Below are 17,505 nucleotides of genomic sequence, written 5' to 3'. Positions count from 1 at the left end.
GGCAAACAGCACCTTCCCAAAGCTCTGCCATATTCACTCCTTCCCGCATACGGATTTGTTCCTTACTTGTTTTGGCTTGCGACGTTTACTAATGTCAGCTGGGGAAAAATGATGGACTTCTTTATTACGAAAAGTTGATTTGTCTCCTTCAAAAACAGATTGGAAGGTATCAAAAGTCGTGGGTGCACTTCATTATCTCGCTATCACTGTACAATAACATTTCTCTCGCTTTGTAGCCAGGCACGGCCAAACTAAATGTCGTCAACAGCCGATGTCATTCGCCTTGGCTGGCATTGCATTTGCTGTCTCACAAAAGGGTGTTAGAGAAATTAGCGGGAAACATTTCTGATCCTTTAATGCGCACCTTTTCGAGTGGGTAAGGAACGGTACAAGTAGGTTGCTCATTCCCTCCATTTTAACTCCCTGAAGAGTCATTTTCAGTTGAGTTTAAAGGGACCGTGCAGACTGAACACAAGTTTGGTTCATTCGAAAGATTACCTCGTTATAATCATACTGACCCCACTTTTAGCGCACACTTCGCTCGAATATGCTACATAATTAGGAAAACGGGGAATGGCCATGTGACCCACTAGCTCATTTCCTGCAACAGAACCTGTGATGTCATATGTGCCAGCTCTGCAATTGGCTGAGGCCGGCAAGTGCAAATTAACAGGGCTTATAAGCTTGCCAAACGAGCTATTTGCGCTTACATTCAGGGCACATTCTTTTTGTAGCATTAAGAATGGTGGCATTCACAGTGGAAGTTACAAAAGTACACGTAAACATGGAAGTACCGATGCGTACTGCTGTTGGTACGGCGCGCATTATGCTTGGTTTTGCTGCACAGCTCTGCGGTGCTTTGGGGCTGTCTCAGACGACACTGGCCGATTGACGCAAGCGACGGTGTCTTATGTGACCATACTTGCCGAGGGAACATCATGTTTCACGAAACGATTTTTTTCTACCTTAACAAAAACAAGCCAGCTACAAATACGGTCAAAAATAAAGCAAATGCACAAAACAGCCCTGCAGGGTATGGTAGCGCCATCTAGGCTGATTAACAGTAAACAACGCTCCACAGCACACCAAGTTTAGCTTGAAAAACCTGTTCTTATGATGTCATTGCAGACGTCGTTCAAACACACGATTTGGCGGGAGAATCAAAATTTTATCTTAATACGAGTCGTTTCTCAATAAATACAGCATCGTTTGCTTCCAGACAAGCGTTGGGGGCACTACAAACCACGAAATTTTTTGAATAAAACAAACTTGTATTTTGTCTGCATGTTCCCTTTAAAAAAGTATGAACGAAGGCTGCAGTGCAACAGAGCAGATTGTTGCCAAGCCTAACTGTGGTGGTCTTGTTTTTGAAGAGAGCAAACGGGTTTATCTTTAATGGGCTGTACATGCTTTGTCGATGTGTGTGGAACGGACGCTTTTCTCTGTTGAATGTGTGACACTGGGGTGACGCTGGGGCGGCACTGGGTGGGTGTTGCAGGCACACGGCGCTCAAGTTTGCCACGGAGGTGGCCTTCCTGCCGGCCTTCAAGCACTGGGAGGTGGGAGACGTGGCACCCCACATGCGCCGTGAACTGGCCGTCTTCCGACAGAACCGCGAGGCTGGTGAGTCTGTTTTTCGCTTCTACACTGCCCAGATGTAGCTTTGTCCACCAAGTTTCAAGGGGACAACAAAATGTGTGGCTGCAGGAATGTACGCGCCAGGCCAGTAATTGGAGCTTCTTGGAGTAGTCTTGGCGGCTGATTGGCTAAGGCTCTGGGCTGCTGAGCAGAGGGACCAAGGATTGATTCTCGCCGCAGCATTCATTTTGCCGACAGAGATGGAGAACAAGAATGATCGTATTTTCGCGTGTGTAACCCGCACCAAAAATGCGAAAATTTCACAGGTGCCGTAGAGTTGCAGATTATATGCGTGGTATTTCCTTTGGTGCAACTTCACGGCAATGTGTGGTGGACCGTGAGGCCCCTAAAGCAGTAATAGCAACTGAGTCACTGTTATCCCGTCAACAGTGCTTATTTTGCTCACACCGCTCAACAATATACCAACCTGAAGAAATGTGTGCGCCAAGTCAGCTAGTTACGTAATCAGCTAGGTAAGTTCTTTTCCATGAACTCCGTAGTGTTGCTTGAGTAGTAGTTTTCGTCCATCCTCTTGTGTATAAAATGTGCGGGCAATACGCGGGAATATATTTTTTTATTCATTGACGGAAAGTAAAGGTGCAGGTTATGTGCAGGGGGCAGGTTATACGTGGGAGAATACGGTGCTTGGACACCCAGTGGCTAAAAGCATGAGTGCCCAATTGCCAAAAGTGAATGTGTCCTCTCATCACTCCGCATCTTTCTCAGCTGTGCTGCATTACTATGAGCGGGCACATACCCCTATTCGCACTGCCAAGTGAAGGGGACATTTAGTGGGAGCGTATGTATCGTGCTTTGCTGATAATGTAATTACTTCTGTAATTAATGTGCTCAACTTACAAATTACAGGCTTCTAACATTTTGCCAAGTCCGTCACACTGGGTCCTCCTCTGGTCAGATTGTGACCATGCTGTGGTGGTGGTGCTTGTCTCGCATTTCAGAGGCTCTTGGTTTTAATCCCACCAAAACACGAGTTTGCACATTTTTCTTTTCAGAAGAACCCAATTACTTTGTTAGAGAAGTTCGGCATCACTCAGAGCAGTTATTCGCGTGTTTTTTTTTTTTATATATATTCTTAGAGCAGTCTGTGCGAGGCAGCTTTTGACCTTGCAAGGGGGCAGACTGGTCTTAGAGCTATTTTATTTATTAACTAAGCAATTTTAATAAAACGTCTTAGCAATATGGAGTTTTTTTGTGGTGATTTCAAATCTGCAATGATATTCTTTGCAAGTTGATTATTTTTCGAGATAATTAATGATTAATTGCTATCACTTTGGGTCGCAGTTACGAAAGAACCACTCCGTACAGAATAGTGATTACCACGTGGTTAGTCAGACAAATGGCTAAAGAATGCAACCTTGGGAGAACTTTCTTGCTTTAGCTATATTTTTTTTTGGTCGTTTTACATACAACACACTGAACTTCACTCCTCCCGCACTCTGCCAGAAACGGCTCACAGATGGTGTCAATTGAACACAATAATAATTTTACAATGCCTCCTCCACTTGAAAAATTTGCTTCCAACATTGTATTCTGCGCACATATATGTATCAGAAGCAAAAAAAAATTAGTCGTGCCTGCTCTGGGCACCGGAATATCCGTTGGCAAAATGCTAGCTTCAAAGAAAAGTGCCGTTTTACCATGGAAGTCTGCTCAAACTAGTGCACTTTAAAATGCTATTTTCAATAAAATATGGTGCATTTTGGTGCAAAGATGGTTGTGGATGCCGAAATTGCTATGTTTATAGAAACGATTTTCTGACCGTTTTTCAGCCCCAAAGACCCCTTAAAATGCTCTTTTTGGATGTTTTTGGTGCATTTTGAAAGGTCCCAGGTAGCCTATGCTAATCTGTAGATCCTGCACTACCGCGCACCTCGTAGCTCAAGCATAGGTAGGTAGCTTTGGTGCATGAAACTGATATGATGTCAGTCTCCCTTATTGCTATCCTTATTGCCATGCGCAAGCTTGGGTTCATAAGGCATAAACTTAAAGCTGCCCCTACAGAAGCAAAACTGTTGGCTTATAAAACCTTAGTGTTACCTAAGCTTGAATACGCCAACATTGTTTAGGACCCCTTTTTTAACTCTTTCAGGACCGCTCCATAGGCCATCGATCACATATGATCGATGGTTTCGCAAGCCTGTAGAATACAAATTTTCTCTCGATGGAACACCTAGCGACATCTAGGATAGTTTGAAAACTGGAGTTTTCTGTTCTGTGAAGTTTCTTTTTTTATCGCCAGGCAGCAACGCATCAGATACTTTATTCTGACGGGCAGTGGTTTCGAATGTAAACAAACATGGCGTCATACTCGCGCGAGCGCGATAAGAAATCCGCCTCGTCTCGTATATCTTCGCCTTCTACTGTTGATTTTAACGATGAGAGTGGCAGTGAAGAGTCGGAATGCGGCTTTAGAGATCGGATTTCAGCTCGAGTGAGGTTTTGGGTGTCGATCAGCCTGGAACATCAAATCGCGCTCAAAGGTGGGTGTTGGTTTCAGTTCCAATTGGCTCTGGAGTAGGTTTGTGCGCTCGAAATATGTTCTGGCTGGTTTATATTTGTTCGCTAGGGTGTTAACCACATATGGTGGTGATCTCCTTCCACCAGCGCAGAAACAGATCAAGTTTTCGCCGAGACGAAAGCCAGGTGTGTACCTGGGCGATGACGTAGCCAAGGCCTTAGTGCCAAAGAGATCACACACAAAACAAAAAACTAGGGATGGGCGAATATTCGGTATTGTCGAATATTCGATCGAATAGCTCTCTATTCGTTATTCGCTTCGATCCGAATGCGGGTATTCGATATTTTCGAATTATTCGATGCTCCCGAATAGGCAGCTAAAAGCCAAGCTTTTTGGTCAAGCTTTCCGAGAGTTACCCCAGGCTTGGCTCAAGACCCACTGACGCGGACATTTCTATTATCAGTGCCGGCACTGCCGAGTTGCTGCCTTGCCTAGAGGTTCGACGAAGCTCTCGGCCGCCAGCACACTTAAGTTAAAAAAAAAAAGGCGCAACTGAAACGACACCGCTCCGAACATAGCGGCACCAAGCCAGCAGACTTGTACAGGCCGCCATTTTGAATAGGCTCGCACAGCGCGGCAGTACGCCGCACTAAGCGAGCCTATTCAAAATGGCGGCCAGCCACTTGCGCTTTGCTTGGCTACGGCCGAGGATACTAGTGGCTACAATACTTCTTTTTTTAGCGGAGCTTCTAGGCGGCGCTTAACTCTGCGAGTTTCTAGGCGGCGCTTAAACTTGTGAATGAGCAGCCGGCGGAAACTGCTGCACCTAGAGCATGTGGCGCAACAGGCGTTTCTTCATGAAAACTTGTGAATACAGCAAAGGAAAGCTGTGTGTAAGATTTTGCAATAAATGTTCAACTGGTAATAGTTTTACACAATGCTGTGCCTACGCGAGTTCTAATTATTAGAAAAAAATGTGTACATTAGTCAGGTCACAAGTTGCTCATTTGTCTTTGTGATTTGCAATGTGTACTATTCGAACTATTCGATTCGAAATTATTCGACCAAATCACTATTCGCTTCGAATTCGCTTCGAACCTCGAAATCTATATTCGCCCATCCCTACAAAAAACCAGTTACACCTAGCCGCATCAAACTTTCGCGATAAAGAAACAAAGCACTGTGTTGGATTTTGTATATCCTGAAATAATTTTATTCTTTTTTAATGTTTTTATATTTGCTCTTTTTTCTATCTTTTTCTTTAGTTTCTTTACGAAGTTCTTACTTTCAGATTTTTTCATGGTTCTGTCGTCAGTGTTGAAGTGAAACTTGGTATTCTATGTCAAAGAACATATAATTAGCTGCATTTTGGTGTATGCTAAGGCAGGATGGTGCCTTTGCTTTATGTAATAAAAAATTTGTACGGAGACCTCCCTTTTTCATCACTTTTTCCGGCGGTCCCGAAAGAGTTAAGAAAGACAGCAAAAGCTAGAAATGGTGCAGCGCCGGGCAGTGCGTTTTATTTTCAACAAGTACAGATCCACTGATTCCCCATCTTCGTTAATGGTGCAAAATGGAATTTCAACTTTAGAGCAGCGACGTAAACTAGCCCGCCTAAAATTTTTGTTTTTGCTTTTTCATGGCCACCTCAAGCTCAATGCAAACCCTTACGTCAAGCCGTTCTTACCTCGAGCGTCGAGACATCGCCACTCACACAATTTTCTTCCTTACAAAGCTCGCACAAATCTATTCAAATACTCTTTCTTCCCGCGGACAATTGCGGAGTGGAATGTATTACCGAGTTCGGTTTTCTCTGCGCGAACTGTGGCCGATTTTTCAGCGAAGGTGTTTGCTGCCCTAGAATAATTATCATCTTTGTGTCAGAGGTTTGTCCACTGATTTCTGGTGCTTTTCTAGTTTCTGTGTAGCTCTTGAATGGTTGGGGATGTTTTATTAGTGGGTTTCATTGTTTGTTGGGAACACTGCGTATTTGTTTGATCGTTTTGTTTCTTTGAAGTTGAAACATTTAGGGTGGTCTCTTAATGTACGAGCTCTATTGTACAATGGTTTTGTTTTGCTTGACCTAGAGACATAGTGTGATCATTGGAACTTTTTAGTTTACAATGAGTTTTGCACTGTGCAGCGGTTTTTGTTTAAAACGATTTTGCCGTTACTTCCTACCTGAAAATGTGTGTATAAATGTATGTATGTGTGTGTATTTGTTTATACATTTATACTTTTTGTGCGTGTGACCAAAGCATGGTAATTGATACGTATTCACCGCTACAATGCGATACATGTAACTTTCCCTTCTGCCCTCCTGCTTGGTCCTTAGAGGACTGCAGTATGTACTAAATAAAAAAAAAAAATTAGCAGTGCCAGGATTTGGTGGTGAGTGTGGGAAGGACAACTGATTTGAAAGCTCTAACTTATCTGAGGTACTGCATCTATGGAAATGTGGGCTTAGTCCTAAAAAGCAGGGAAGAGGGGGGAAGTTGGGACTGCCTCACAATGCTCATCTGGGTGTCTTTAGATGTAGATAATTTTTTTTTCGGTTTCTGTTTAAAATGAACTTGGTGCCTGAAAGCTTTACACTATAGGGAGGAATGCAAACAAGGATGCAAGGAAAAATGATGACCACAGCTGCTGAAGCTGTAGTTATACCCCTGTCACACGGGCACTTTCAGTCGCGATTAAGTCAATCCGGATCGAGCTCAATCCGGATCGAGCGCATGCTACACGGCAGCTTCAATCACGATTGAGCTCGATCCCGCTCGAACTCAATCCTGGTTTCTCAAGCGCGATCGAGGCTTCCAAGCGCGATCGAACGAAAGCGGCGATACTCTCGTCCCCGCTCAGTAATGGCACAGAAGGTGAAAACTTCAACTAACGCTACAAACTGTGTCAAATAACTTGACCCAAATAAGCGTGAGTTAACATTTACATAGTTACATATACCTACGACCACGAGAAGTTACCAGACGCTGGCCACAAGTACAATGTTAGTGCCATCTGGCGTACACGAGTGCAACCGGTGCAACTTTTCGATCGCGTTTGAAACGGGCCGTGTATAGCAGCGGCAGTGCGTCGGGCGAGCTCGAAAACGCGATCGCGATTCACTTCAATCGCAATTGAAAGTGCCCGTGTGACAGGGGTATAACTATCCTTCGAGCTTTAGTGTCTTCGAGGGCATGCCATGTCATGTACCCATTTCTCAGCAACTCATCTGTAGTGGCGCGAAATTCTATAGTGGCATGAGTTTCAATACCTAGTGTTGACTGAGGCCAATCGGGGAGCTACGCGGTCTGGGGGTACCAGGTGAGACGTGAAACCTTTTGTGTGTTTAAGGTCCACACACAAAAAAAGGGGGGTTACCTGAAACTTGCATTGTTCTGAATGGGATTTGACTTTGTGTTAGGACTGGCTGCTGATGAAATATTTGAGCCTAGTTAATTGGCAGGCATTGATCGAATAATTGGTTGGCGTGGTTTATAGCGCATAAAAAAAGAATAAAACCCCATTTCGTGTTTGACATACCTCTCTTCGTTTTGTTTTGTCTTTCTTGCTATTTGTTCATTAGCATGATCAGTCGAAATCGTATTGTTCATTCGTAAGAAATTACTCCTGTTTTTGAGCCAAGCAAGTTTCTTCACATTTTGAAGCAATATCAGCCGGAAGGGGTTCTTCAGTCTTTTCAACCAGGCTAAACAAACCCTCACGTGGCAGGGATGTGGCTGGAATGCATTTCTTTAGAAGCTTGTGGGTCTCACCATGATATGACCGGAGTGTCGCAGTGCAATGCCGAACGCTCGTGCACCCTCAGATTTGAGCACGGTCAGATAAGCTCACTGATAGTTTTTTAGATGCTTGATATTTGGTTTACTGGGCTCACATAAGTGGTTAGAAATTTTAATCACAAATAATTCATTTCTTGATTAATCAGCGGGTTAACAGATCAATCGGCCACCCCTACTTTCTGGGGGCGCTGTGTTTGTGCAGTGTTGGCGGAGGCCCTGCACAAGGCTGCCTTCCGCGGTGGCCTGGCCAACTCCCTGTACATCGAGGACTTCCTCGTCGGCCGCTACTGCCACAACAAGGTGATTCGTCTTAACCATACTGTGCACTTCAGAAGAAGATAGCTAGGGCTGTCCGAATCACCACCAACAGATCCTGCATAAAGTTTACTCTCTCTCTCTCACCATAATAATAATAATTTGTTTACCGTTCTGAAAGCAGTGATCAATCAGCATAAGGGCTCTGAGTGAGCTCTGGACAGTACTAGCGCTTTGGCTTCATCTGTACTTATCCGTCAGCACTAGCTCTTACACCTACCTGGACTGCATTGTCTTCATTCTTGTGCATACTCATCATTGAGGTTTGTTCGCCACTCTAGAGGCTGGAGTCCTTCAATAAACGCCACTTTGGATCTTGGTCACTGAATATTAACAATAATTATAATAATAACCACCACCTATGCATCATACCCTGCAAGCCTGGAAGCTTAAGTGGGTTCCCGGTTACTTGCGTTGATATTGGAGGCCCGAAATTTCTTATCGAAGCGTAGTTTTTATGATCATAGTGCAGGAAGATGAGGATGAGTGCTAGGGCCAACAAAAAGGCCAAAGATAAATGCGGCTGAAGATCTGAGCCAGGTGATGGTGATGATGGATATTGTGCCCTTTGCTCATTGGCTGCACGCACACCCACCACAGATTGGCATTACCAGTAGAATAGTTTTGCACTATGTAGTTTTGGCTTGGTTGACAGCCCACAGTAAACTGGAAAAAGAAAGGGGATGGTTACTTACAATATGTAGCAGTATGCGCCAGTACACACAACAATACGATACATATTCTGGTCTGATGTTCTGTATTTTTGTGTGTATAACCTGCTGCTGCTGCAACCCGCACCCCTGTCTTGTATTTCTGGGAGAAAAGTATGCTTGCAAATCGCCCACACTTTTGAGTGTGTAATGTGGCCGTTTAATGATCTTGAAGAAGAAGGAGTACTGCACATTTATGTCACGATTATTCCAAGAACGGGGGTTTCGATTCCCGGCCGCATCGGCCACTTTTCTGATGGAGGCGAAAAGCAAAATGCCCCTGTGTTCGGGATTTCGGTGCACATTAAAGATCCCCGGGTGGTTTGATTCCCGACCGCATAGGTCACTTTTCTGATAGAGGCGAAAAGCAAAATGCCCCTGTGTTCGAGATTTCGGCGCACATTAAAGATCCCCGGCTGGTCAAAATTAATCCGGAGCCCTCCATTATGGCGCGCCTCAATGCCTGTGAAGCGTCGGCACGCGAAACCTCATAATCAATCAAATCAATTATGTCAGGGTTATTCAATTAACAAGTGCACCAGTGTTTATCGAACTGCCTTTTTCTTTTTCCTATCTGAGGTTGGAGGGCACACAACCAGGGAACAAATGCAGCCAAGAGACCACATTGCTGTATGGCAAGGTGCATCTGCTAAGCTGATTACATGCGCATAGCGTCTGGGTCGTCAAAAACAACCCTCTAGCTCTCGCGAATCTTTGACGTCACACGGCAACAGCTGACCTTGCAATGGCAAGCTTGCTCGGGGCAAAGATAGAATGAGGTGCGTTGAAGTCTTTGCAAAGGGTGAAATGCCACTTTATTTCTTTATTTAAGAATAAGCCAGGTGGAATAGAGCAGGAAGCAGGCTTTGGCGACGCGTGCACCATGGAGCGGCCCTTAACGTGGGGAGGCTGCATTTTAGGGTGCAATTATACTTGCGTATTACCCACCCTTCAACTTGACTCTTCAGATTTTTCAACTGTCGGTGCTGGTTGTATGCGCAAATGTGGCACATGAGTCTCGGTGGTCTTTCTGGTCTTCAGAGTTGGCTATTAAAATGCGAAATTTTGCAGCAGAGTATGGCCAGTTGGTTCGTGATTTGTTGGAGTGAACAATTAACTTCCTCTGTGCTACCCTTAAATCCTAGGGCTTCTGGAAGCGGAATATTTCCGTCATGTAGATTTGGATGGATACCCTCACATTCCAACACTCTGTGCTGCATAGTTTGTTTCTTTTTCGCAGACCACGCATACCATGTGATTTTGTGAATACTTCCCCACAAAGCTCTTAGTTGGCAAGCAACCTGCTCTAGCCTGAAGGAGCAAAGCACTGCCGTGGGAATTAGCCGCAGAAATTTTCCTTTCTTATGTACAATTTCTCTGCCTGCCCTGTACATCTCTAATGACGTTCTAGCTTCCATTTTTTTTTCTCCATTTGTTTGTTTCTGTCTGCCTTGGCTCTTTGTTGGTTGCCCTGGCTATTCCCTACCTCCTCCTTTCCACCCTCCCTTGCTCTATCTCCCCTTCACTCTCTCCCTCTCTGCATCTCTCTCTCTCTGCATCTCTCTCTCTCTCTCTCTCTCTCTCTCTCTCTCTCTCTCTCTCTCTCTCTTCTCACCCCTGTTGCCAACGCACACTCAACCTCGTGTGTCCGCAGCTGTCGCAGTTTGTGAAGAAGCAAGTGTCGGCGCCGCGTGCCGTCCTTTCCCTGGTGGGTGCTGAGAACAGGCGGGTAGTGGATGCCCTCAAGAACTTGGACCTGCCCACGGACCCGGGGGCCGAGTTCCTGCCCTGCAAGTTCGGCACCGGTGAGTGTGCTATCACAGCAGAGCTCACTCGAGTGCCCTGCCCCCCTCCCCAGGCAGGGAGGGCATTCAAAAGCCACGCGTATGTCATTGGGAGCTGGGCGAGTTTAGGCCTAAGCAGTGGGAGCCTGAAGGGACCGAAGCACAGTAACCCGTGCTGTTGCCGGGTGTACGTAGATGAGCTTGCCAGCGAATGTTTCGGTTTATCTTGACCTGAAATTCTTCTGGGACATGGCATGGGCAGGAAGGACTTGAGTATGTATACTCACCCACACACAAACAATGCCTAAAGCAGCTTTCATTGAATGGGCCATGAATATGAAATGAAATTTTCTGCAGTGTAAAAGAATCAGCCATTGGTGATGCATTCAGCTTCATTGCAGCTAAAAAAAGATGCTTTTTTTAACTGAAATAGCGGAAGAGATATTGAAAAACTGTTAAAAAATTTCATGCTATACTGATGTACTGTGGGCAGGAGTGATGTTAGATGCGCCAGCACTAAAGACGTTGTTATCATTGTGTTAATTGCACGCTAGCATTCATTAGATAAGATCTAACGGAGCTGGGGGCAGCACTACAATCGCCCGGTCATGTTTCTTCGTGGTCGCTTTGTTCGGTGGCCGCCAATTGCCCAAACAAGGTTCGCTGACATCATGGAGATGTCACTGGAAGTGACTGGGGGGTTGACACTATTTTATCTTTCTTCCTTGATCTCCTGCTTCTCCGTTTGAAGTTTCAAACAAAATTATTGTTGTCAGGCAAAGCAATCATTTTAACAAACCATGGTCATATTTTGTCTTCGTGGCCTCTTCAAGGGCTAGGCATGTTTAGGCTTCAGCACCGTGAACCTTGCCACCTTTTATATGTCACCCATCTTGCAGTGAAATGTTTTAGTTCATTTAGTTCCAGCTAGAATACCTTGCGACGTAACTTTAGGAGGAGGGAGGTACTTCTGCTCAGGAAAGGTGCGCTGTATATACACCCGCAAGAAAAAGTCCAACAAGGCAAAAGCCACGGTGGAGAATTTAAATGCAACTGTTGTGAATAAAAAAGGGTCTGATGGGAGGGAACAGTGTTATGTTGGAGGTTCAACTTAAGTGTAGTGTGGAAATGTAGTTGTCAGAAGAGGTTTAGTTTTGTGCGAAAGGATTTAATACTTCAGGGGTGGAACAGCCGCGCCATTTGTGTTATTGAGTGCCAAACTTGTTCACCTGTCCCATCCTGCGCCATAACGCCCGTGTGGCGCCAAACTCTTTTATCAGCGCCGTGCTACGCCGCAGTGCCCAAATTGTGCCGCAAGGTACGATAGCCATGATGCCCTGTGCCAAACAAAAACTTGGCTGAAACGTCGTGTTTTTGGCATCAATGTAGTTATGGTTTCAGTTTCATCGAGGTTATGAGTGGCTATGGCTTATGGTTTTTGCTTTGCTGTAAGGCCGCAGGCTCTTTGGATTTATTTGTGTCGCATTTGCGTGTGGTTTTGTTTTTGGGTGCCGGCCGCTGCACCACAATCAATGAAAAATGACCAAAAGTGACCAAAATGTTTTGATTGTAGGGTTTAACGCTCCAGCGCTTCACAGGCTGTGAGGCGCACTGTAGTGGAGGGCTCCAGATTAATTTTGACCATCTGGGAATCTTTACCACGCACCGAAATCTCAGACACACGGGTGTTCAAATGTTTTAACGGCAGATCTGTTTAACTCTTTTGCAACGGCGGAAAAATGACCGATTTTGAGTGCTTCTAGAAAACGTTTTTTTTGCTCTTGAGCTACTGGAGACATTTGGCATTGCTGTGCACGAAATTGTAGCTTATAGACTTATCTTTGAAACACATAACAGCAGTTTCGTGAAAGGTGTAATTATTGAGAGTTTATTGGCCAATGAAACAAAAAAAAAATCGCAAAAAATGTATACACAAAACACAAATAGGCAATTTTGCTGAGCCTAAAAATTATTTTAGGAACTCTGTTTCTACGTTCCTAAGCTATATTCAGTATACGGTATATATCACTGCTGTACACCAAGTTCTAGATTTTTGCGAGCCCACCAACTTACCGTATTTATTCGAATCTAGGCCGGCCCCGATTCTAAGCCGACCCCCGAAAGTCCGAAGGCGCGAAAAAAAAAAAAAAAAAACTTACCTCGAATGTAGGCCGAACAAAAAGGCGAGGTCAGCGTTCACAAAAAGAAAACACGTTTATTGAACATGAAGATGCGGTGCTGGAACTCAATCAGTTTCTCTTCAAGATCACCGGGCAACTTCTGGGCGATTGAGGTTCGACGATGGAGGCTAAAGCCGAAGTGCTTCATGAATTTCTGTAGCCAGCTCCGACTGGCTTTGAGGTGTGCCCGCGATAAGCCTCGTTCCCTTAAAAGCTCCCTTGCTTTTGCCTGGAGCACTTCCGTCGTTACTGGAAGGGCAGCTGCTCGCTGCGTCTGAACGGAGTCAGCCAATGCCATCTCCATTTCATGGTGACGGCATTCTCGTGGTCCGGTGATTGCCAACCTCGTTGCGGCGCACGCAAATATCCTCTCCCGTTGCGTCCTCCAACGACTGACATTTTTTTCATCCACGCCGAAGTCCCGCCCGGCTTGAACGTTCGACGACAACTCCGCAGCTAAAACAACCTTTCTTTTAAAAGCGGCACTATAATGGCACCGCTTCTTTTTGCGCTGTCAAAACCAAACGCCACACCGCACGCAGGCCACTATCTGCACAATTCAAAATGGCGGCCTATGGCCCTTAATGGCTACTGGCTCGTCTAGTAACGGCTACAATACTTTCTTTTCTGGGTGGCGCTAGCTGTGCACCACTTCACTTGGAAATTGGCGCGTATTTCAAAATCCTCGAATCCAAGCCGACCCTGGAGTTCGATATATCAGTATTTCAAAAAAACTATCGGTTTAGATTCGAATAAGTACGGTAACGGGCCTGACGGCTGTGCCACTGCGAGAAGCCACTTGAGAGTCAGTTGGTCTCTCTAAAACATGCATACGAGCATGCTTGCTTGTGTTCTCACACAAAATCCTTAGCACTGCAGAGGTAAAAAAACAAGAAAAAAAGTTAGTCCTCTTGAGAAGCAGCGCACGCTGCTCTGGAGTGCTAATTTTACGCGAGCGCCAGGCTATCTTGGAGGAGATAACGCGATATGGCGTGGTGCATTTGGCAAAATATCCCCGCCGCACGTTGTGCAGACCTTGCCGCAGTCGTCAGATATTAGGCACGTTTTGTTTATAAATACAGCGCGAAGTCAAAAAGGAACTTCCCTGGCAGCACCTGTCAAAGCCTGAGGCTGTTGAATGGGAGAGTCTTTATCAGAACTAAAATCTGAAGAATCCACATCGTTGCTGGAGTCATCACTGCGGCTGAGGTAAAACAAATCAGCAGCAGCAGTGGTCGAAGTCCCTGCAACTGCTGACCACTTTTGCAGAGTGCGCAGTAAAACAGGACGCCATTTTCGCCGAACTCTCCGCTACCTTAGGTTCAAATTTTCGCTCATGACGCCGTCTACTGACGTGAAAGGTAAACAAATGGCAACGAAAGTGAAAAAGGGTTTTTAATGAACACGCCAGATGGCGTCATTGTCCGAATAGCGCCATTTTTAGTTTTTGCGGGTGGTTTGAAAATTATCGTTCACCCTTGAACGGTGGCCTTCGGCGCGGTCGGGAAAGAGTTAATGTCTCCATTGTTTTGATTAACCAAGTGCCCTCCACTATGACACGCCTCATGTAGCTTTGGTGCTTTAAACCCCACAATCATTCATTCATTCATTCACTCATTAATTCATTCATTCATTGAGCTGTTTGTTAAAAGTGTGCAACAAAATAGGTAACATTGTGATTGGGACGGGGAGTGTTTCTAATGAACCAAATCTGTATTTTGCCTTCGTAATCCTCTTGAAGCTATAACGGAAACGATCGTGGGCTTCTCGTAGGAGAGGTGCGCATCGAGTCTCCCAGTGAGTTCGTGGACGCGGCGGTGGTGGTGGAAGGGGCGGGTGTCCAGAACACCAAGGAGTGCGTGGCCCTGGGTGTGTTTGCGCACATTCTTGGCACGGGACCCCGGCTGCCCTACAGCGAGAGCCAGGCCACCAAGCTGGGAGAGGCCGCCTCCAAGGCCACCCAGAACCCCTTTGCCGTGAGTGCCGGGAGGAAAAGTCCGGGGATGTCAGAAATCGCTGATTCGACAAGGGGATTGCTTGCTTCCACAACGTCTTGGAAGCTGTTTTTTTTTTCTCGTGGTAGGGAAGCGGGCATTGGAAGGGGTATTGGGGAGGAATGTAGGCAATTAATTCTTTGTCGATTCTTTGAGCACATCATTTTTGTCCTTGTTTATCCACCGCTGACAAGCTACTTTAAATGGGCCGTGAGGACAAAAGACAGCTTTGCTCTACTCGAAAGAACTAGCCTTCCCTCGGTAACTCACTCAGCTGCATTCCAACCACGGAAAACCTTTTCTAAACCAAGAAATGCAAGAAGTATTGACAAAATTTTAGATTTAGCACTGTCGTGGCGTAGTACGACCAGGAGTGACGTAATTTTGGCCAGCGCTGAAAGCGTGGCAGGGGCGAGACAGCTGCACATATTGCGCAGTTCTGATACAAATCAGTATGTCTGTGCCAAGCTGATCCAGAATCTCGAAAATTGCAAAAATTGGACCAAACTGCCCCAAAACAGTCAGAAAAATGATTTTGACGTGCACATCTGTTAGAGGGGGGGGGGGGGGGGGGGGATGCCAATGGCGTAATTCTCGAGCGCGCCCAACATGACACTGTTTTTAGCGGTTTGATTAATTGATCAATTAGTTAAAAAAAAAAGTCCTAACGATAGATACTTTTTCTCTGAACTCGCAATGGCGAGTTGCACGTTACATTCTGTGCTTTACTGAAGTTTTCTAATCGAAAACTATTGCAAAGTGCCGTAGAAACATTTATGTCAGCTGAGGCGACAAACTAATTATGCAAGTTGACGAAAAAAACGGCAATTTTTGAGCCACGCATCTCTGAAATTCGGTGTAAGAAGTAGTTCTTTACACTGTGCACCGGAGCGGCACCTATGGGCGCCACCATCTTGGTATGGAGAATGTAAAACATGGCGCCGGGTGAAGCGGCTGCTCGTAGTTCAGGCACTCGGTGCGTTTCACTTATCTCTACCATGGCTTAGATTAAGCGGGTGGGTGGGTTTTTATTTAGTCGGATGATCCGTTTCAGAGAGTTGCGTGGCTAGAAAGACTGAGTGCAACGAAAACAACGTGGCACCCACGACTTCGCCGTAGTTCGTCCTTGGTTGAGGTGCACGGAGTAAAATTCTGGACTCATTGCGGTGTTATATAACACCGAGTTATTGCGGCGTTTGACAGCGAGCTTGCAAGCGGTGAGAATGGTACGACCGACACGACAGAAGTTGCGGCACAGGCTATATCGCCGCGAAATGTCCAAGCAGCGTCCGATAACGGGACTTTTTAGCCCTTTGAGGGTCGAATTTTTTTGCCAAATGCGACCCCCCACGGTTGATTTTTTTTATTGCTGATTGAAATTCTTTTGATGAATCGATTACGAGAAAAAATTATCGTAATTTTTTTAGGGTGACCATAAAGTGACAAAAAAATCGTTTGTGTTGTTACGTACATGTGGTTTATTCATGAGTGACACAAGAAAAATTCTGAATAAAAACAAGAGAGTAACAAGCCGGCGCCTTTTGAGGGAATCAAAATCAGATAGACATCAGTTTCGCGGGCGCAAAAAGCGGGAAGCGCCTGGAGGACGATACCGAAACGAGCCGGTGCACGCGCGCGGCCTAATGCGGGAGCGATAGCCAGCGCACCGCCCATAAAATACAAAAAAAAGGAGAAATGAGCCTCATCAGTTTCGCATGCGACTTTAGTCTGTGGCAGGAGCAAGAAGTGAGAGGCCTCCGGGCACCCGGAGTATAGAGTTTCATACTAATATATACTAGAGGGAAATCTGGCGCCACTGTTTAGGGGAGCCGCGCTTCAGCGAGCGTGCCATCATGTACCCGGTAGGTACGTTCTACTTGTCCTTGGCATGGCTCATGAACAGGCTGAAACGTTGGCTGTGGCTGCAAAAAAGCCACAATATTACCGTAGATGTTTCATGAAATTTGTTTTGTTATTATAAAATTGAACCTCCGAAATCTCAGTAGTTTTTTAGAAGCTTAATGTACGATGAACAAGAAAAAAATGTTACTTTTTTTTCGTTAATTTTGGCTTCGAGAGAAAAAAGCCGTATGGCTAGCTAAGCCAGGTAGTCGAGGAACGTCGCTAGCAGCAATGGCGCCGCCCACGGCGGCCCGCGACTGCAGCGACACATTTCCCTCTAGTATATATTAGTATGAAACTCTATGGCCCGGAGGGCCATACCCAGCGCGCCTCCTGGTTAGCAGATGCGCAAGCGATAGCCGGTGCGCCGCTGAAGTAAATCATAAAAAGATACAAAGAAGATCCATGGGTGCAAGGAAAAAATTTGACGTATTTCCGAAGTGTGGCAGCACATGCCAAGCAAGAGAAGTTGGCGAAAAAGGCGCGCTTTTTAAAGATACAAGCGATGCCATACATGCACGTCATTGACCATTTTGAAAGTGTTTGCCGATGCCTTACATGTACGGCCGTGACCCTCAAAGGGTTAAGTGAAATTTATTGTCAAAAGCGAGGTGGGTAAACATACAAGCGTTACTCGAATTGATTTATTGATTATGAAGTTTAGTGCTCCGAAGATACACCAGGGTTATGAGGCGCGCTGCAGTGG

At 45.6% G+C, this 17,505-nt stretch overlaps 1 protein-coding gene across 1 annotated transcript in view; it reads left to right on the top strand.

Moving 5' to 3' along the window:
• Positions 1–17,505, top strand: part of LOC144138847 (cytochrome b-c1 complex subunit 2, mitochondrial-like) — a 42,510-nt gene that overhangs the window by 10,770 nt on the left and 14,235 nt on the right. The window contains exons 6-9 of the mRNA XM_077671341.1: positions 1,499–1,623; positions 8,117–8,214; positions 10,594–10,744; positions 14,677–14,879. Of these exons, the coding sequence (XP_077527467.1) occupies positions 1,499–1,623; positions 8,117–8,214; positions 10,594–10,744; positions 14,677–14,879 (577 nt within the window). The remainder of the gene's footprint in view (positions 1–1,498; positions 1,624–8,116; positions 8,215–10,593; positions 10,745–14,676; positions 14,880–17,505) is intronic.

Source organism: Haemaphysalis longicornis, unplaced genomic scaffold (assembly GCF_048455015.1).
Source record: "Haemaphysalis longicornis isolate Haplotype H1 unplaced genomic scaffold, Haemaphysalis longicornis Haplotype H1 scaffold_5, whole genome shotgun sequence".
Classification (NCBI taxonomy): domain Eukaryota; kingdom Metazoa; phylum Arthropoda; class Arachnida; order Ixodida; family Ixodidae; genus Haemaphysalis; species Haemaphysalis longicornis.
This window is presented reverse-complemented; position numbering and strand designations above follow the sequence as displayed.